General features: G+C 39.9%; 1 protein-coding gene across 1 annotated transcript in view; it reads right to left on the bottom strand.

Moving 5' to 3' along the window:
- pth2ra (parathyroid hormone 2 receptor a) overlaps positions 1-21,862 on the bottom strand; it is a 205,870-nt gene extending 184,008 nt beyond the window's left edge. The window contains exons 1-2 of the mRNA XM_041807123.1: positions 21,697-21,862; positions 21,465-21,580 (exon numbers count right to left, since the gene is read on the bottom strand). Of these exons, the coding sequence (XP_041663057.1) occupies positions 21,465-21,580; positions 21,697-21,862 (282 nt within the window). The remainder of the gene's footprint in view (positions 1-21,464; positions 21,581-21,696) is intronic.
- Positions 21,863-22,081: the final 219 nt, after the last annotated feature.

The raw sequence follows: 22,081 nt of genomic DNA, 5'->3' as shown, positions 1-22,081 counted from the left end.
ATGGGGTACTGAGTGTAGATTAATGAGAGAAAATGAGTTTAAACAGTTGTAGCATCAGGCTGCAGAATAACAAAACTCAATAAAGTGAAGGGGTCTGAATACTTTCTGAATGTTCTGTATGTATGAGTATGGCCATGAGATTCACACTTTATAAGAAGTTTATATAAAGGAATTATTTTTCTCTTTTTCCCTATTAATGCTTGTTTTGTTGTTGATCACCTTTTGTTTCTTTTTATGATGAATTGATAAAATAATTGCACAAAAGAAAAAGGATTTGTGAACTTCTAAATAATTCAAGCTTATTTTTTCCACTCAGTCCCTGGGAGTGGTTTAATCTGTTTGCCAGAATCAGGGTTATTTTGTGAGTTCAAGCATGAATACAGATAAGAAGAGTCTATTTTTTCCATAGAAAGTTCCAGAAGAGAAAATGTGTCACTACATCTTAAATTTCTTTTAAGTTTTAGAAGTCAGTAACACTTTATAGTGAGGTCCTTAATATAAGCGATATATAATAGTCTTGTTAAGTTTATTTATCTATGTAACTGTTATGTAAGATACTTTAAATAATTAACACTTTAATGTGTGCTTATAAGATACTTTTATACTTTAATGTTAAGCTTTTCTTCAAAATAACTTTTACTTTAAATCAGGATTTAGAGCCCGCCATGGCAATAAAACTGCACTGGCTAAAGTGACTAATGATCTGCTGTTAGCTTCTGACGTGAACATTAAGGGTCAATTCCATTATGACCCCTAGCCCTTATCTTAGCATTCCCCTGGGTTTGGCATGTTAACCCAGTTCTCGTTTGAATTGAGGGCTAGGGCTAGGGGCCAAGGGCCACACAGTCCTGGTTTATTATTTGTAGCCAAAGTTGTAGTAAGTGGTTACTGAAATGTAAAAAGCTACATGTTGCCCTCTCTCTCTGTCTGTCTCCTTCTGTGTGTGGAGATAAGCCCTGAGCAGCATCATCCTCCCTCCTCTCCTGCTTTTCTTCTACCGCATCTGATTGGTTAAACACAGAAACACACACACACACACACATACACACACAAAACGACTGAGCTGTAGTCTATAGAGAATGGCAAGGAGAAAACATCGTCTCTTTATTCTACATGCCTAAAACACATGCGTATCCCTTGGACAGTCAGATACTTGTGTGGATGCATTTTAATGTGCAATGACAGCCCTTTGGCATCTTTGATATATGATACCTATAAGCTCAGGTGGTTTAGGATGCCTTTATCCAGATTGGTTTGGGTGTGTAGACACAGAAAGTACTGGCACAAATAAGAGACAGTAAGATAACGTGGATCTTTATTTTTAGATTATTCTGAGGAGGAATTGTTTTTCTAATCACTGCAAAGTTTGTTTTAAACTTTTGATAAATACACACTTACCAGCTAAGTTAGTTTTGGCACAAACTTTCCATGGCTGTTAGCTCTGTCATTCCTGAAATAAAGATGCCAATTTGCATACAAAGAGGATATTTTTCCCCAAAAATAAATGAATGCATGATGGCTTTTTTGAAAACACAAAAAATAAAGACCCACTGAGATGTCTTTTAGCTCTGCAGTAACAGAAAAGTCTGTTATTCATTTCTCATAGCTTAATGAAGACTCAAACTTTTAAGACTGAATTTGTGCCTCAGAGTTGAAGATATGAGAGGAGAATGAATACTAAGAAAGCCAACCTTTCCTTGGTAAAACGCCGCTCCTCCATAAGCTACAACCAGACATGATTACAGACACATTTCTCACTCTAGTTTCCAGAATCAGAGTCTGTTCCCTTTACACCCACCATCCACCCAAACAGTGTCCCTGTCCTCCTGTGCAGCACAACAAAGCCAAACTTAATCAACTGAAGATCATATTGGTGGGGAGGCAGCAACCACAGTTCCTCTGAAATTCATATAAGCTGAGTTACTGGAAGATGTGTGCTCACTGAGATGAGAGGAGAGAGAAGGAGTTTGATTTTAATTACAAAGATAAAATAAGATATCATTATGGAGGAAAGGGTAATCTTTGGTGTGAATGAACAGATGGCAAGTCTGCATTTATCTTCTTAATTTAAGCCTTCTTCATCCCACTGCATTCATTAATTCCTTGCCAAATAATGGTGGTGATCTCTAATTAGAAAGTCTACTGTGGTGTGTATACAGGACTTGGGACTTTTATTTTGTTGTTTTATTGTGATAACTTCCAGTCGCTGACTCCCGGCCTCTGTTCTTGTTGCCGTAAACTTGTCACTGCTTCTCCTGAGGTCACCATCCCCCACGGCACGGCAGAGAGCTGTCACACCTGTGGCGCATCAGCTAATCTGGACTCCCTACAAGAGGCTGCCTGAGACTCTCTGCTGTGCCAGAGTTTTGAACGATACTCACCAGTGGTAAATCCTCAGCGCTCGGCCTCCTTGATCCCCACACATTTTGGTAAATTCTCCAGTGATTGTCTGTTGGCTCTTTTACTTATGTGTCTCTCTGCTTCCCTTCCAGTGCCTCACTCCACGTTCACCTGCAGCCTTGTACAGCACTCTCTCCCACGAAGATCCCTCATTCCCTGGACCCTTGGACCAGGGGATCCATTTTCTGCATTTTTGGGTTCTACTACAGCACCTACATGTCACAGAAAACTCTGGCCACCATGGACCCAGCAGAACTGGACCCCATCAGAACCGCCATAACCCAGCAAGGACAACACCTCAGACAACACGAAAGCATGCTGCATGAAATAATGAAGTCTTTACAAGCTCTCTGGTCACTTGCCATCAGCTGCTCAGCCTTCCAGTGCTCCACCTGACCCCACCTCAGTGAGTAATCCCACCTCTGCTTCCCCAGTCTTAGCTCCCTCACCTTTCCCCCCCACAAAGAGCCTTATGTTCCCCAACCAGAATTTTTTGCTGGTGAGACTGGATCAGCCAATAGTTTTTAGTTAAGATGCTCCCTTGTGTTTGACCAGCAGCCCAGTAGTTACCCCTCAGACAGAGCCAAAATAGCTTACGTTATTTACCCTCTCAGAGGTAAAGCTTCCTGTTGGGCCACTAGTTTGTGGGACAGGAGTTCCCCTCTTCTAGCTTCTTTCACTGATTTCTCTAGTGAACTCATTCGAGTTTTTGATCACCCCCTGCAGGGTCAAGCGGCCACTAAAAAATTTTCTCTTTCCCAGGGTTCCCAGTCCATAGCTGATTTTTCTGCTGATTTTAGTATCACGGCTTCAGAGAGTGGTTGGGGGGAGCAAGAGCAAAAGGGGGTATTTTTGAGAAGCCTGTCAGATGAAAGAGGGAGCTATTTAGTGCAATGAAAGTGGAGGGTAGGAGGACACCAGAAATTACAAACTCAGTCTGGCTGCAGATCTTGAACCTCTGACGGCCACTCTCACAGACCAGGCATCTGAGACACTCTCTATCAGAACTGAAATACAAGCTGAAACTGTTTAAATAAAGTCGGCTTAATCTTCCATTGAAGGTTAAGGTAACAGTTAGGATATTAAGAGTTAAAAGCCTAACCTTAACCGTTGGAGCTCTCACCTATTTTTAACCATTGTGTCTCATCTGAATTTTTCTTGTCTTAAAAACCTTGTGAAACATCAACCCTGTGGTGCAAAGCCCAGCTCTGAATTTATTATTTATTTTTTTTCAGGACAACCTAGGCCTTAAGAATATGCGTGTTGCAGCAATGCCACTTGAATTAAAAAAGAAAAAAATGTTATGGGATTATAAAGAGAGGTAAAAAAACTAATCAGAAATTACAACTAGGATTTTTGTGCACATCTCTTTGGGATTAAAGAATTAAAAATAATAAACCTGTGACAAAGAGTCTTCAAAATATTCATTTTTTACAAAAAAGTCCTTGTGCTTTTGGGAATTTGAGTCTTTATTTAAAATATAGTGACTCTGAGGAACTAATTACAGCCTCCCGGTCTCTTTCCCTCTGTTAGTATGTTTAAGAAATGATTTTAAGATTTTACAAATAACTTTTAAAGCTCTTAATTACCTGGCTCCTACCTACATTTTAGATATTTTAACCCCTTATGAGCCAGCATGCACCCTGAGATCCTCAGCAAGAGTCCTCTAGCTGTCCCAGGGGCCTGGCTGAAATCTAAAGGGGACAGGGCTTTTTCAATCAGGGCCGAAGCCTCTGGAACTCCCTGCCTGAGGAAATCAGATTGGCAGAATCAGTGACTTCTTTTAAATCTCTTCTTAAGACATACTTTTATCAAAGAGCCTTTCTGGAGTTTGCTTTGAATTTTACCTGATTTTATTTGAGTTTTACATGTCTTGATCTTTTTACCTGTACCCACTTTGCTGCCTGATTACTGGTATTTTATTTGCATTGTATTTTATTTGCATTGTATTCCTTTTCTTGTGAAGCATTTTGTTACTGTTTTGAAAAGTGCTCTATAAATAAAGATCATGTCCTCCGCCAAGGAGGTAATGTGATTGGGTGGGTTTGTTCGTTTGTTAGCAACATAACTCAAAAAGTTGAGGAAGGATTTTGATGAGATTTTCAGGAAATGTCAGAAATGGCATAAGGGAGAACTGATTAGATTTTGGGAGTGATCCAGATCACCATCTGGATTCAGGAATTTTTTTAAAGATTCTGTACTACTGGGAGATTGGGCTGATGGTGGAGGTCTGCGCTGTTACCACTTTACACCAGGAGATGGCAGACATGAGTAACTTCAATCCCAGCAGCATTTTGGGTGTGTTTCTATTTAAAGTTTTGGAGTTTATAGAGTTTGAAAGATGCACACACTTAGCTCACACCGTCCTATCAACCACACAACCAGCCTGAATATTCTCAGATAAAAGTATCCCGTTTGGAAAGACTTGGTTTCCTAGAGAAATGCAACACTGTACAGTATTCAGTGGGTGCTTCACTGACCGCACATACCTGGATCAATTAATGCATTTGAAAGAGCATCATTCAAACATGAATGTCACTGTGAGTAGGGGGGAAACAGAGCAAACACAGCTCTGTTGTGTCTGATTCAATGTCTTAACATTTTTGCAAACTGTGCTGGAGCAAACTGACACTGGTGTATGACATCACTTCCTGTTTCCTGCTGCTACGGCGTTGCTCTGTATCTCATGTTGACAGAGCTACTTCTAAATTGTTTTTACTTAATTTTTTTTAACATGCGGTTTTATTTTTTCCATGCTTTTGTTTGTCATGGCAAATGCATATCTATTTTGAATAATGGTCATCGGTCACAGGCATTGCAAGTAATTTGTTTTTATGTCGGCCCAGAGAAATGACACACATGGGGTCAAAAAAACACAAAATACAACAGGAAACAAGAACACAGAAAGGGAAAGAACATCATAAGACATGGAAAAATCCAGAAACTAAATCAGGAAATAAACACACAAGGACAAGAGAGACATATTAACCTCAAAACAAACCCAAAAGAAGAAGCCAGAGAGACTTAAGAGATAACTTTACCTTTCAGTATAACGTTAACTTACTGTGGGTAGGTACATCAGGTAATGCAAAGGTTGAAATTTTCTATAAAGGATGGGAGGTGTCAAATAAATTCTCTGGTTTTCAACCCTCAAGTCTCTTCATCCATAGTGTCCTACAGCCTCTGTGACGATCTGATGACTCGTGGCTTGTGCCACAGATTTTGGAGTAATGGTAAAACAGTGATGAGATTTACAATCAGAAGCCTGTGCATCGTGTTATTTTGAACATTGTGCTGTGTGTGTTTTTGTTCCTGTTCTGTTCTCTACACATTTCTCTAGCAGAGCACGGCGGAGCGACACTCTGGCTGGAGATGGATTGCTGCTGCTGCCGTGGAAACCCAGAGTGTGATAAGAAAAGGAGTGATTTGCTCCAGAGCGCACCGTGTAGACAGAAAACTGACTGGGGATAAATCCAAAGGAAGGTGTTCTTGGTTGGTTTGTGAAACAGAATCCACTTTGATGAGGTGAGAGCAGCGGGTGTATCCGTGTCCATCTGGAGACTTATTTTCTGACTTCAGGGCATTTCGATGACACAGAGCATGTTACCAATACGAGAATATTCTCTTTTCAAGTTCTGATATTTGTAAAATATCATTCTGTGTTTCTTTTGAGCTTAGATTTTAATTGCTCATATTTGAAACTCTGTTAATGCCCATAATAATAATAATAATAATATCTTGAATTTATATAGCGCCTTTCAAGAAACCCAAGGACGCTTTACAGGAACACATATACATGGAAAAACTATGTGAGGGGTAGGATGAGTGTGAGGGTGGTTTAGTGAAGACTGTAGGCTGTGGTGAACAGGTGGTGCTTGAGACGTTTTTTTGAAAATGTCCAGAGATGGAGCGCTACGAATGTCTGCAGGAAGAATGTTCCAACGTTATAAATGTTCTATTTTAACTCTGTAAAGCACTGGGATCACCTGTGTGTGTTAATGCTGCTCTACAGGTGAACTTGCCTTGCTGATACAATAAACATGTCAACTTCAGGGTCAAATCTGCCAATCAGCACTCAGATTCCCTGACTACCTAAAATGCATCCTCTTCTCTTGCGGACAGACCAGACAAAGCTTCATGTTCATTTTAGAACCACACCACTAAAGTGAGCCAGGATGAAGCTGCAGTTCAATTTAAATTGTAATTCCACCTTTCCCAGTAAATGATTGTGTTTATGTCTGCAGCATGAACGCTGCACAGAAGAGGAAGCTTCACTGAATGAGAAACCATCATCTGTTCCAAGAGCAATGATAGGCAGTGATTGCTTCTGAGGTTTGATACTGTGATGGTTTTTGAAAGACATTTCTGGCTACTTAAAAATAAAAAAAAAATAAAAAAAGTTTTCACATGTACATGATAATGTTTGTTGAGAGGACATGTCGGGAAATGATTGCTTCATGGTAAAAATGTCTTTATCAAAATTAATTTTCCACAGAACGTGTGTTTACGAACATGCTCACTAAGAATGGGTGGTGTTACAGTAAAACCACATCCAGGGTATTCAGAAACAGTCCCAGCATTGCTCCCATTGCTGTTATGAGGTTGGTGCTGTGTAATGAGGAAATATTTCCAGTGAATGCCTCGAGAATGTTTCTATTTCCAGCAGCAGCACTACTGCCTGTGTGGGTGAAGATGTTATAACGGCGATTACAGAACTCCAGTTAATGCTGTCGGGCTTTTGTCAATTAACAAGGAATGAAGAGGAATCGCACATTTATTCTCATGTGATAGTGTGTGCTATGGCACTATAGCACACGCTGTGGAGTCAAACTGTCTGATGTACACCCTCAGCTGTCGCTGATCCACGGCTTCCAAAACACTTTTATTTGTCTTTTCGGGGATAAATCAGATTAGAAATGTTTATTGTTGATGACCAAGGCCTTAGCTAATAAGAGGTCATCTCAGTATGGACCTCAGGCCTTTTGTTCCAAAATAAGACAGTAAAAGTTGGTATTAAATAAATATATGTATAGTTAAATGGCTTTTACTATGAAAGGACTCATTCAGATATGTTAAGTCCTGAAGTTATAATAACAGTATGTCAGTATCTTTCTCATTTTACATGAGACATGGCTCTAGAGCACATTCAGCCCGTGTTTTGTCACAGGCCAGGCGGCCTGCACATAGATCATCAACACCACAATGACAGAGTGAGACAGAAATGAAAAAAAAAAAAAAAAGAAATATAATTTTCAGAACAAGATTTTGTCTGTGTGGAGACGTGCATTATTTATATGCATTAATTTTAATTTATTCAGGATCATTAAAAGAGAACCATTCATGTGGTACTGCTGCCATATAAGGGCCATACTAAGCAATTAAGCCATTAAGCACTTAGTTAACATGCTTTTAGCCATAGATTATTGTCTTGTAGAATAAGGTACTAATAAACTCTTAACTACTAACCAGCAGCTAGTTTAGTTACAAACTAGCATGCTGATAAGCAGCTGATAAATGAAGAGAACTGTACCCAAAAGTGCTACCCAGTTTTTACTCAAATAGAAATGGCACAAGAATTGCTTTTACATGGAAACACATATACTTACACTATGATCTACATTCCTCACAGCAACTTTCAATTTCTGATTGAAATTTGTGTTGTTCCAACACTCAGTCTGTTTGACAATTTAACTCAAATTTACAGAAACCTTTGTAGTTGTACGAACATTAAGGACCTGTCTTTGACTGTCGGCCATGTTTACTTCCTTGACTTCTCTGTTCTTGTTCACTCTGACTGCCTCTTGTCAGGCCAGGATGAAGGCTACGAAAGTAAGGCCTTGATAAGGGAATCATTAAGATTCAAAGTAAATGATGTTGATGGATTGAAAAAACTGGAACCCATTGTAAACTGGAACCGGTGTACCAGGTGTGTCCTGGCCGACAGATCTGTCCGGGGTCTGCGCCTTCTGGGGGCGTAGCACACAGAGATGGGGACTTGAGTCAGCGACTTTGACTCGAGTCACACTTAAGTTGCGCACATTAGTGACTTTGAGACTTGACTTGGACTTGCAAAAAATGACTTGTCTGCATCTCTGGTGTCACATGATGCTTGGCTGTGATGACGTGTTGCATTATTATTGGTTGGAAGCTAAAGTAATAAGTCAGTGAACATGTCAGCTTTCCACTAAGGTAACTCTGAAGGCTAACTTTAGCATCATGCTGTTTCATTCTCTTTACCTCAGAATCACCCTTTTCAATGCTCCGTATTTTTTAAGCTGATGCTGAGGGTGTGTGAAACATCATTTTGAATAAAACATTTTAATTCTATGAAATTTACAGTGTCTTAAATGGCCTTAACCCCCTGCTTGCTCTTGCATTGATGTCTTAAACAATATTCTCACATGTAAGAGAGAGAAAATATTTCATTTAATTTATCATTTATGAAAAGCAATAAATCAAACTTTAAAACCTTATGAATAAATGTGTCACTGTTTTGCTTTTACTGGACAATATATTTTTCATTTCAAACATCGTTACAGTATTGAGAAAGTAGGAGTTGGTAAGAGTTAAAAATATCTGTATTGACAAAAAAAGAATAAGAACTTTTAAAAAATGATCTATCACTTTCAATATAAAACATTAAAAATATTAACTCAAACAGAATGATTAAAATATCTGTCTATTGACTCGGCCACATTGTCGTTTGTCCATGCAGAGTTGCCGTAGTCAACAATGTTTGTGACGTCATTGGAAGGTGCAGGACCCTGGTCAGATCTGTCTGACACGTCTGATACCTACCCTGGCTCTCGTTCCCCGTCCCTAAAACTGATAATAGAAAAGAAAATAAAGCTGACTCTGCAGATGCCTGTAAGAAAAAAAGAAAACAATGTAATCTCTTTTAAATCCTTAGTTCATGAAACAGAAATAAGGAGGTACATATTTTGAATCTCATGTTATGGTTGAATGAAGGTTTTGTGATCTGTAGAAGATTTTCAGGTCCCAGAAAGGCTGCTTTACAGCATCCAAATATCATGATTTCTTTTTTTATTATTTATTTATATATTTTTATTTTTGTTCAAATTTAACTTGATTCAAATTCTGACTAGAACCCAAATTGTTTGTGCCATCAGCAAATCAAAGACATTTTTGATAAATTAGACACTTTATAAATATCTCTGATGTAGAGAAAAGTCGTTTTGGTCCCAACACTGACCCCTGGAGGACGCCACATCCTGCCTGAAATATTTCTACACTATGAAGACCAACTGAAACATCCCTGCTCATAACCTTCATCTCCCTCAGCTCTCTGCCCAGTTTTGAGTATTTTCCACTGCAGTGGATGAAAACAAGACCTGGAGATAAAATTGCTCTTATAGAGAAACCCTCCAGGCAGACTGAGAACACTTAAAATGCTTAGCATTCAAATGTTTGCTTTGGTGATGCTTGTTTATTTCACAAGGGTGGAAATTGTAGAAGCATGTAGAGGTTCAGTGAGCGGAGGATAATAGATCTATTCAAATGGAAATATTAAGAAGCCTGAGCATACATCCTGGGTATGACTGGTTACATGTGTTCACACTTTCCTGTTCTTGATGAATAGAGAGCCTGTTAAGTTTATATAGCTCACTTTTCTCCCAGCCCCTGCTGAGGTCTTAATGATCACTGGTGTTATCAGGCCTGACACGGCGTCAGCCTACGCAGTATGGAGAAGATGCATCAAAGGGGCAACGTATGGAAACAGAGAGGAGAGCACAACCAGAGCCATGGGTTTATTATTAACTTACAGATAATAAGGCAGTAGACTCCAGATAAAGGAGCAGTACAAATATTTAGCTCAAAATCCAGTAAGACAAAGGACAAAAGTTTAGGCAGACAAAAAAATATAGCAGGGCAGGCAAGCAGTGACAAAAGGAAAATTACTACACAGTTTAGACGTGGTGTCCAACAACACAAGAAGGGAAAAACTGCTCTATTAGCGACAAGGAAAAAAGCAGGCTTCCATGACAGCTCTGTGTCCCATAAATAACGAAACAACGCAGCAATTATAACTTCCATCCAGCAGCTGTCAGTCTGAGCATCAGTTAAGTGACATAGCGATCTAGCTACATGAAATGATCAGCGGTGAAATGTCCTACATGTAAGAACTGCAGGGTTCCTCTTCTCTTTTTTTGTCTTTTGGTGCACAAAACCCTCAGGGCTTAAGGCATTAATAGGCTCCAAAACCACGCTTTTAAAATGCTTTTTATTTAGTGTCAAGGCGACACTATGATGTGTATTCACACTTCCAGATGAGGCGACAGCAGCACATTATTTCTATAACTATCAGGGGGGAACAGAAAAAGAGGAATGCATCAGTGCATCAGTCATGGTGACACACCTACTGAAGCTTGAGGCTATTAGACCATGACTCTATAGAGCAAGGGTGCCAAACTCAAGGCCCGTGGGCCAAATCCGGCCCATGGTACTGTTGTATCCACCCCAATAGATCATATCATATTTCTATTGTAATTGGCCCACTGGTATGATGTCTGCAGATTTACCACAGTATGAAAATGTAAACTTAACCTTTGAAAGTTCAAAAACATAAAGAGTAAAAATATTCAGATAAAAAGACAGGAATGCAGAGAAGACATTTATTTCCATGTCATATTTTCAATTTTGAATCTCACAATCAAATTTATGTTTGACTTTTTATTTCATATTTTGACCTTTTAAATTCACAATTTTAACTTTTTATATCAAAATTCAACCTCTTAAATTCACAGTTGTGAATTTAAAGTCTTATTTGGACCTTTTCAACTCAGTGTTTCAAATTTGATCTCACCTTTTGACCTTTTCAACTCCTAACTTTGACTTTTAATCCTACATTTTGACCTTTTAGACTCACAATTCAAAATTTTAAAAGGTTTTTACCTTTTAAACTCATGAATTTGAATTTTATGTATTATTTCCATTCTTAAAATTTTGATATTCTAATTCATATATTTCCCCCTTGAAATTATATTTTGACTTTGAATTTTGTGTTTTGACCTTTGCAACTAACAGGTTTGACTTTCATCTCAGATTTTGAGTCATTGAACTTGTATAGAGCTTTGGTTCCCAACTTGGGGTCTGGGCCCCCACAGGGGTCCAACGATCTCTGGGGGGACCGTGAGGCTTCGTCTACTCTGAGGCTGCTAAAGTTACATTCACAAATACTGACTGAAGCCATGATAGAGCAGTTAATATTCATTTATAGAAAGATCTTTTGATAAGAAAAGCAGGCACAGGCCTTTTTTTAGGGTTTATCAGAGAAACAATTAAAATCCATGTTGATTTTGGCGCCAGTGTGCCACTCTTTCTTCTGTCTTGGGTCCTGCAGGACTCTGTTTTTTCTTGGGTACAGGTCGGGGGAATCCAAGGAAAAATGGTTGGGAAACACTGCTATAGAGGAACACACACAGTAGTGCTGTGAAAAAGTATTTCCCCCTTCCTTATTCTTCTGCATATTGGTCACACTTTTATGTTTCACAGCATTAATGAAATTTTAATATTTGACAAAGATTACCAGAGTAAAAAAAAAATGCAGCTTAGCACCCCAAGACCATTTGTGTTATTCTTGTGTTATTCCCTGTATTTTAATGCTAGAATCTCAACCCTTTTGAGCACAGTTAAGTTAAAGACACCTACTGGTTAGAGATTGAATGTCATGGATCTTTGTACAAATCACACTCAGGGCTGCATGGCGGTGCAGGGGTTAGCACTGTTCCCTAACAGCAAGAAGGTTCTTGGTCCCCTTCCCAGTCAGGGCCTTTCTGTGCCAAGTTTGCATGTTGTCCCTGTGCATGCGTGGGTTCTCTCCCACCACCAAAGACATGCTCGTTGGGTTAATTCTTGACTCTAAATTGCCCGGAGGTGTGAATGTGAGCGTGCCTGGTGTCGGTCTCTATATGTCAGCCCTGTGATTGACTGGTAACCAGTCCACAGAATACATAACTTTAATAAAGACGCCAAATGGATTTGTTTCACATATCCATCTGGTAAACCACTCATAGACAGTGTTTGGGAAAGGGCAGAGCCTTTGAAAAAAACTCAGAGGGTGATTGGATGAATATTCTATCTGTCACATCTTTCACATCAATCAGAGCAACAAAACATGTGACGTAGCCGCTACCGAGGCATAAACTCCATAGAGAACTGCACAACGAGAACCATGGTGACTGTAGACATGTCAGAACAAGACTTAAGATAAGATAAGATAAACTTTATTGTTTAATTCCCGGGGGGAAATTTGTCATGGACATAAGCGCACGGCTGCTCACAGTCAATACATTCATCACAAAGAAAAGAAAACAAAAACAAACAGGCAATACACAGACCGTGGTCCACACTGACCCAGAATAACAGAGAGTTACAGGTAGAATATTGTATTGCACCTTCCCTGTAATATTGCAGTGGCTTCACTGCAGTAAACAGTATTTCAAATATATTGCACATTCCCCTGGTGCAAGATGGCAAAATGCCTGAAGAGAGCACAATAAAAAACCAGTGGCACTGTGGCATACCAATGACACAACAAAATACCAATAATACAATAAAATACCAATGTGGCAATAAAAGCAATGCCACAATAAAATTAATGTAAGAGTAAGACAACACTCATATTAGAGCATTATGTTAGTGTAGATTGTTGAGTAGAGAGATGAACATTTGTCACTTTTGAAAATAAAACAAACCCAGCGCTGCTCTTTGTTCTTTTAATGAAAAATGTCGTCAAGTTCTGATAAAGCTGGCGCTTTAGCAGCATCCACGCTAATGTCTTCTGCCATAATTGCACCGGCCTCTTCTCGCTGCTTGCATACGCCACGCCTGAAAGTACTGCCCCTCATTGCTGATTGGTCCTGTCACTTTCTAACTGGGCTTTCTAATTGATCAGATGGAAGATGGATTCACCAGGGAGAAACAGAAATTGGTGTATCCATCTGCTTTGTAAGGTTAACTGGTATCAATCCTGGAAAAAAAAAGTATTTGTGCTTTTTCCCCAATTTAGCAAGCTACTCAACTCACATCATGCTATCTACACAAGTCAAAGAGTGCAACACATCCATTTTCATGGAGAAAGGGTGAGAATGCACCGAGAAAAGGAAATGAAATCAAAAATACAGCAAATGACAAACTCCCTGCAGCCAAAAAGCTTTAAAGTCTTTATTAAGGGCTCATTAAACATCTTCACATTAGGAAAACAAATGTAGAAAAGGAGTTACAAAACACCTAAATGATGAAGGTCTTGCACAGAGCAGCTGAAGTTGCTGTTATATGAGCGCTTGTTGCAGCAGCAGGTGTCAGACTCAGTTTGATGAAAGAAGAAATAAAACCTTGACATTTCTACTGCACAACAAAGAAGGACCTTTATTTTTTCATGCACTTAACCAAAGGTATCAATAATGGGTTTACATTTTCAATCATTTTTTGGGACACAAGCACTTCACCAACTCAGATTCAACCACAGAGCCTTTGCAAGACCTGGCTCCAAACCTCTGAAGTACTCCACATTTCACTTTCTGTGATTCTGTTTGTTTTTAGCCATTGAATAGTGGCTGGAGAAGCAGTCCAACTATCTCAGGGGAAACAGGACTAAGACACAATTTCCCATGATAGCTGGTGTGGGAAGAAAACGAAGACGAAGAGTACTACCTCATGGAGAATACAATTTTAGGCTGTTTCAAATGGCATGAACCCAATTTTAAAGAAATAACAGAGAAACACAGAAGTAACCAGTAAGATGGAAAAAACAAGGAAGGTGCCATGACTTGCTGCATGAAAGACAAGCAAGTAGGTGATTTTCAGACAGCACACCAAAAGAGACCTGAAATATCTTGTAGAATACTCTTCTGTCCCCATCAACCATGTCAAAGAGTGATTTAGAGGAAACACGCGGGGCAACAATGGTTGTGGCAACAGGTAGGCACTTTTCAAAGCAAGAAAAAGAGAAACTGAAAGCAAACTTCTAAACAAAACCTCATGACAAACATATAGAAAACACAGAAAGCAGGCTGTCAGCGGTGACATGCTTGTTATTTCAAAGCTGTTGTTCACAGAGAGAAAATTACTGTCATCAAGTCATTCATTCCCACAACAAACAATAAAGGTGGGAATATGACTTGGAGAAAAGGGAAAAGAGAAATAACAAAACTGAACGTTTTTCCACAATGGAGCCATCATGTCCCAGCGACAGACACAAAAGCAGAGATAAAAACAGCAGCAGGAGGTCTGCGAGCACCAGCTGAGGTAACAAGTCTGCAGTCAGAGCGGCTCTCTGAGCAATTCATCGAGTTTCACTTTCAGACAAAATTCTGTCCTCCAACAATCATGAAAACAAGATGATTTAGATGAAGTAGTTAAGGTGCCACATGCTGTGCTCATTTGTCCACTGATTTGAATCAGTGTGTGGATCTTTGTGAAATTGCTCAGATTAAATCTTTTACTTGGCTTAGATCATGTAGACTTGTTTCAGTACAACAGGACTGTTTTTATTGAAATACTGTAGTTCAGAGAGTACAGTAGATCTTCAAATCTCAAAGGTACAGTTAGCAATTTCTAAAGCCTATTGACACCATCCAACACACCTCCAAACAATCACTCCTATCATTTTCTATGAACAAACCCTCACCAGCAGCAGCCAGACACATGGCGGCACCATGCCACGGCACTTTACGCCACTGCTCTATTCCCTGAACAGGCAGCAGTAGCTGGCAGAGATTTTCCCTGAGAGAACAGCTGTTTTGTACATCTTGGCGGCCGAGCAGCAGCTCTGTTTGAGAACACAGAAGAAGAAATTTAGTGCAATCTTCTGTTCAAGATCTAGAACAAGTGGGAGGCCTTGGCAGCTAGTGGAGTACTACTGCTCTCATCATTATTACACTAACTGGAGAGGCAGGGGAGCCAGCCCCGAGCGGGCTCTCACTTCTTGTATCAACTCCCTGGCCCAGCAGTGACTGGTGGGACTTTGACCGGTGATGCACCGCTGCCGGTGTTGAGGCGCATCACATGACGCAGCGCTACGGTGCCTGGGTGTTTTGGGCTTAATAGTCTTACCCCATTGCGATGCTCTCTTGTGGTTATGACAAAGGCCAAAAATTAGGGGGGTTAAAGGGGAAACATTCTTGGGCCCAGTCAGCTGGGGGGCCCATAGAGGTCAGGAAAATCCTGATCCATTGTAAAGTCAAGCTGTGATAACCATATTTTATTTTTGACCTGAATACTAACCACTCTAATCAAAGCAACAAAACTGAACTTCATTTTTTCTGTAGCACAATATAGCCTGATTAAAATGTAAGCCCCGTTTTCTTAACCAAAGTCCCTTTTTTTGCTAATTCGTCCGATGTGCATGGGCAAATTGACAAAAATATTTGGAAGGTAATGTCAGATTTCATGGTTAAGCCATGGCGTGCACACATTTCAGGATGCCAGAGAATAAAGTAGAGGGAACTAAAGTAAGGAAAATAATCACATCGCTGAGGAAAAAGATAAATATGGGTTAAAAAAGGAGAGAATGGGTCAACCACGGAAAAAAAAAAATTTATGGGAAAATGGTGAAAAATGGCAAAAATTGGATAAATGGGTAAAAATGGAAGGAAAAATGTTGAAAAGCTGTTAAAAAGTGCCGAAAACAGGTTTAAATATGTAAAAATGGGTCAAGAATGGCAAAAAATCAATGGGAAAATGAATGAAGTGGCAAAATTGGTTAAAAGACATGGACATGGGTCAAGAAAGGCAAAAATGGGACAAATATGTGGGTAAATGGTGGAAAGTTGTTAAAACTTGCAAAAATGGTTCAAGTGAGGCAAAAAGGGGCAAAAATGGGAGGGAAAATTGGTTAATAAATGCAAAATGGGTCAGAAGATGCACAAAGAAAGGCAGTAATGGTTCAAGAAAAAGGTGAAGAGTAGCTACAGTGGGATAAAAGGAGAAAATGTTGAAAATCTGTGGAAAACTGAGCAGAGACTGTGATAAAAGGGGGTTAAAGAGTGGCACAAAATAGCAATTTCAACATCAGGACCCTCTTTACACACTTTCCAACTGTTAGCCAGGATGCTAGCACCAATGCTATTGATCCAACAGACATGCACTGACAATGTGTTGATCAGCCAATGAAATTTTAAAGATAGTAACTGTTTGTTTGTCCATATATAGTACTGTTGAAACATGCAGGATGCAAAAATAAATGGCAGACCCCCCTTATGTATGAATAAAAGGCTTATTCTAAGATAATAAAATGAATAACTTCATATATCAGGTGATTAAATACTAGTTTAAATAGGCCTATGTATTTATATAGCATGTTTCATTTTTACCAGGTTTGCTAGGTTTAATATCACACACTACACCTTTAAGTTTACTGACGCTAAAAATCTTTGTTTGATCACGTAGATCATAGATACACTATATAGAGCCTGAAAGACCAGTTACAAGGGCAGAGTACTGCAGCAGCATTCATGTATCAGGTTTTGGTTTATTTAAGACAAACCATATGTAGAGCCAAGGATATAAAGTCTGATAAACTAACATGAAGGCCTTCCTATCAGATACATATCACAGTTTTATGTCTTTTGCTTTTCTTCATGCTTTACACATCAGTATTTGTAAAATATCCCTCCAGAATCTAAAACAGACCCCAAAAAGCTTGCCATGGCTCCACTGTCAAAAACTAATCTGGCAGTGGCTGACAGCAGGTCGACCTTCCTTTGACAGCATCAAAACAAGGTCAAAGCAGAGTGTGCCAAGGTCTCCATCCAATAAAAAAAATCTGTACATGCTGATTGAGAGAGCATTGCTCGTCACTTCACATACATCATTTTAATTATGAGGCCTGCATGAATCACTAGAATAATGAAACTGCCAAGGCAGCCTGGAAATATCATCCCAGCTTCTACGTCATCACAAAAAATCAAACATCTCCACAGACAGGTATCTGCATGCAGGATTAGCCAAGAAGTCCAAATTAAAAGCAGAATCTACTTGAAATTCTGAAATCAAAGCCAATCAGCATCAAAAGTCCTGACCTCTTCACTTTTTATTTTTTTTCATGTACTAATCAGCATCATGATGATTTTATTTTGGCAAATTTAAAACCAGTTAATTGTGAGTAAATCACATGGAAATAAGTGTTTTTGTTGTTCATACAGCTGTAGTAAAGCCTCAGTATCACTTAGTTTTTACAGTTCAACCTGAGTCTAGTAACAGATGAATGGGTGCTTCTTTAGGGGATGTATGATTAATAAATAGATAAATAAATGAGAAATTTACTTTGCAGACATATTAAAGGGACATATTATGCAAAAAAAAAAAACTTTTTCAGGCTTTTCTAACAAAAATATATGCCCACAATTCCCTCAAGTACCAGAAAATCCATTCCCTCCCCTCCTCTCTTTCTCCACCTTTCAGAAAGTGTGCTCTGAAACAAGCTGCTCTCAGATTTTCCCCTCATGACCTCATGTGGGGAGTTAGCACCGCCCCCAGATACAGTTGGCCCTCCCCACTTGGGAGAAAGTTCTGCCTGATCCTCCTTTCAGGTGGCAGCTGAGAGGAGGATCAGGACAGCCACATCCATTAAGCCACATCCATTTCCTGAGTGGGGTAGAGTCAGACAGCTCATTAACATTTAAAGCCACAGATACAGAAGCAGCTTGTCCAGAGCAGGGCTGAAACAGAGGGTATTTTAGACATACAAAAATCCCAAACTGGAGTGTTTTTTTTTTTTTTAAGCAACAAACTTAACAGGCATGTTTTGGGAACCCCTGAGACCGATATAAACTTGTCTTAAAAGGGTAACATATGTCCTCTTTAAGATGGAATAATGGATGGAACAATGCAGGGCACAGAGGAGGAAGTCTTGGCTTGAAACTGTTTATGACTACCAGCTGACTACACCAGACTTTCAGAGAAATTGGCCATCAAATTTGGCATATATTGGCATCAGCAGTGGGAGACAATAACAACTGATAGACTGTACCAGACCTGGCACCTGCTGCAGCTCCACTACAACCAAGTGCCATCCATCTCTGACACAAAACCCCCAGTAAATCATCCACCAGCTGCCCACTGCCCCAACCTGCCCAATTGTCCCAGCTGTCAGCCTGATAACAACTGAGTAGAAACAGTTGTCAGCAGTAGCTCAGCCTGTGAGGATCTTGGCTGGAGTCACCTCCTAAATACCGTAGAAGTGCCCTTGAGCAAGGCACTGAACCTCCAACAGCTCCCAGCAGCACTTCAACGAGAGCAGCAAGGCCATCACTCTGATATTTCTCCATTAGTGTATGTGCATGTGTTTGCATGTAATTCAGCCTATGTGTGTGTAGCATGTTCAACAAGAGTGCAAAAGTGTGAATTTCTCTTCGGGGATTAATAAAGTATGTCTTCTATAAACACTAACGTAGATTTTAAAACAAAAAAGAGGACACAAATTCATCATTTTAGAGCAGTGAGGAAGGAATTGGTTCTACAAAATCCATCAGAATGCAGAAAAATAAATGTTTGGTTCTTTAATATTCTGGATGAAGACCTCCAGACCCCCTTACCTGATGGTGCTAGAAAACTGTAAAATATCCAATGCATGGACCAAAAAGCCTGTTGCAGGAGATAATAAAAAAACTGTGACTTGTAAACACAATATTTGTGCACTGAAAAAATATATGGGGAATATGTTTGAGGTTTTTCTGGTCAATAACTTACAAATTTCTCTTTAACATTGAATGCAAAAAAAAAAAAAATCTTGATAAAATCGAGATTGTGATCGGGCCATTAAAAAAAAACAATGATATGACATTTTTTTCATATGTCCCCTAACCTGACACCCCAGATGGATTTGTTTCACATGTCCATCTGGTAAACCTTCCACAGACCGCGTTTGGGAAAGGGCAGAGCCTTTGAAAAAAACTTGGAGGATGATTGGATGAACGTTCTGCCTGTCACATTTTCACGGGCCAATCAGAGCAACAAAACACATGATATTGTAGCCCCAAACCGAGGTGCGCCACTACCGACAAGTAAACTCCAAAGAGTGCTGCATAACGTGAATCATGGCGACTGCAGACATGTCAGTACACGACTTTTGTTGTTTTGAAAAGAAAACAACTTCCTGCTGTTCTTTGTTCTGCATTTAACAAAGAAATGACAGGAAGTTCTGATAAAAGTGGCACTTTAGCGGCATCCACACTAATCTCTTCTGTGTGGATTGCATCGACCTATTCTCGCTGCTTGCATACGTCACGACTCTGCCGCGCCCGAATGTACTGCCACTCGATGCTGATTGGTCCTGTCACTTTCTAACCGGGCCGGCGGGCCCAAACGGTTCAGATGGGAGCTTTGCAAGAAGGATTTAACAGTGAGAAACATGGAAACGGGCGAATCTATCTGTTTTACAAGGTTAACCCACCCCTATTTCAACCTGAAATCTGGAGAGAAGTATGAGGGATTGTAATCAGCACCATGCAACGTCCACTCTGAGTGAAGGATAAGGGGGTTAGATTTTTGGGGTCATACTTTAAATGTCCTGCTCACCAAGCCTCATGTTCAGCTCTTGCGAATGAACATAATGTTTTTTTTTTTAAATGTAAAAATCTCCACTTTGACTCGAGGATAAACTGCATGTATTTTGCAGGGAGAAACTCAAAAACCCACCCCAGCAACCCCCAGCCTTCCTTCTTTACCCACTACTGTATTTAACTACCAGTTGCATACCTCACAGAGGCATTTAACAGCCAGTTTGCAGCTCTCGGTTCTTTCTCAGAATTGAGTACAAAGCAAAAAATGCCCCTCATGACCCTAGGAAGTCTAAAAATGTGACAACCAAACCAGATCATTGTTCACATGGGAACTAATGATAACAGAACACAGAAGGAGAAAAGGCTGAATAGCTCCTTCAAAGCTGTGCAGAGGATCACAAACTCTCTTCATTCATCGGCAAGCAATTCCTTTCTTTCCCTCTGTTTAATATAGAGACACATTTATCTAACATGTAGAAAAAGCAGCCCTTAGAGTGTAGTCCACTTCAGGAAAGAGTTTCAGATTTGAAAAGAACAGTTACAAATTGCCATGTTTTCTTTAAGTTGATGTAATATAGAAATCCTCACTAGTCTATCATCGAGGACCTTTTTCTTTAATCTATTTTTCTCAACTATTGCTTTTTCCGAACACATCATTATGTTATTATTTTCAATTTCATGGCAGCACACTGCTGTCTGCACTGAAACCCTTTTATCCGGTGTTTTAGTGATTGGGGTGTTGAGAGAGCTGTCCATGGTGCTGATAATGCATTAAGGCTCCCCTGCTGACTGTACAAAATGATGACAGCAGCAACCATTCAGACAAATAAAGCCATCTGAAAACTGCCAGCTGTTGACATCCTGACAGTCTGGAGGTTCATTAGTTTGAACTGTACTCATCTAGGCTTGTAATCGTCACTGCAAACACACAAAGCGAGTTCTTTCCAATCTTACTATGTGAGGTTAAAGTACTTAAAAGGAGGAAGAAGTGTTAGGTATCACTGTTCTGGGCTGTGGTACAATATGACACCACAGGCTATTATTAGAGTCTCTACATGAGCATGTGCATGAGACAGAGCAGAGAGAGGTTGACTGCTTCATTCACAGACAAAATGCAGGTAAAAAGGAGAGAGGCAATGACCAGATATCAACAGATATGGAGTTACAGCACTTTGAACAGAAATTATAGGCAGCTTTGAACAATCACAGACCTCCTTACTGAACAAGATTCACGGTCTTTCAGTGGCTAAGGACCCTTTTGCTCTTTTCTTTTCTTTGTAACTCAAAAGTAGAAATAAGCTCTGTTAAAGGCAGAGATCAAACAAAACAACAGTGGTCTTGCTATGACTCATGCCATGGAAACCATGGGTAGTGGCATGTTCCTTAACATTAAGTAAATATCAGCCTTTAACTCCAGCGACTTCCTAAAGTTGTCTTATTATTGTCTGCAGTTTTAAACACGAAAATATAACCACGAGGTAAAATAATGTACTTCAGCATAAAAAAACAACGACTAAAAAGTGGATTTTAATGTTTCCTCACCTGTGCGTCAACCGATGTCCAGCATAAGAAAAAGTTTAAGAGAGCCATCCACAAGAAAAAGTTCACAGTTCGTGGGTCTGTCTTCATCTCCATCAGCATTACAATTCCACAGTATGCTCATTTGAATACAGAGGGAATCATATTCCAGAGAAACATCCCTTCTAATCCCGGCGCATCGCGTAAAAGATCCTCACATTTTCATAAAGTTTTAACTGCAACTTTTGCTCCAAACCGCAGCAGCACATGCAGCGCATGGTTACGCATACGGCGGTAAACTTCGTCAGAAACCAAATCCCCACGTGCTTCATCCATTCAGGTCCTGCTGCTGCAAACTCCGAAACGCGTTCGAACACATGTGTGCCGTGCCATCGCTTCCTCTGCATGAGCATGAAGCGCATAAGCACGCGCTAGATATTTCTGAGCGCGAGGAAATCGGAGCGCTCAACAGACACGCGAGAAAGGGAAAAGTGAGCTGCACGCACACTGAGGCATCCCCTCTGCTTGTGCGCACTCTCTACCTCAGCTGTGGACTGTGCGTAAAAGCTGCCTCTATCTTATTTGCAGCAGAGGCCACCCAACTGATTCATATGCTCTCTCACCTCGTGCGTCGAATTACC

This window comes from Cheilinus undulatus, linkage group 15 (genome assembly GCF_018320785.1).
Source record: "Cheilinus undulatus linkage group 15, ASM1832078v1, whole genome shotgun sequence".
Classification (NCBI taxonomy): domain Eukaryota; kingdom Metazoa; phylum Chordata; class Actinopteri; order Labriformes; family Labridae; genus Cheilinus; species Cheilinus undulatus.
The sequence above is the reverse complement of the archived record's forward strand: the minus strand, read 5'-3'. Positions and strand labels throughout refer to the sequence as shown.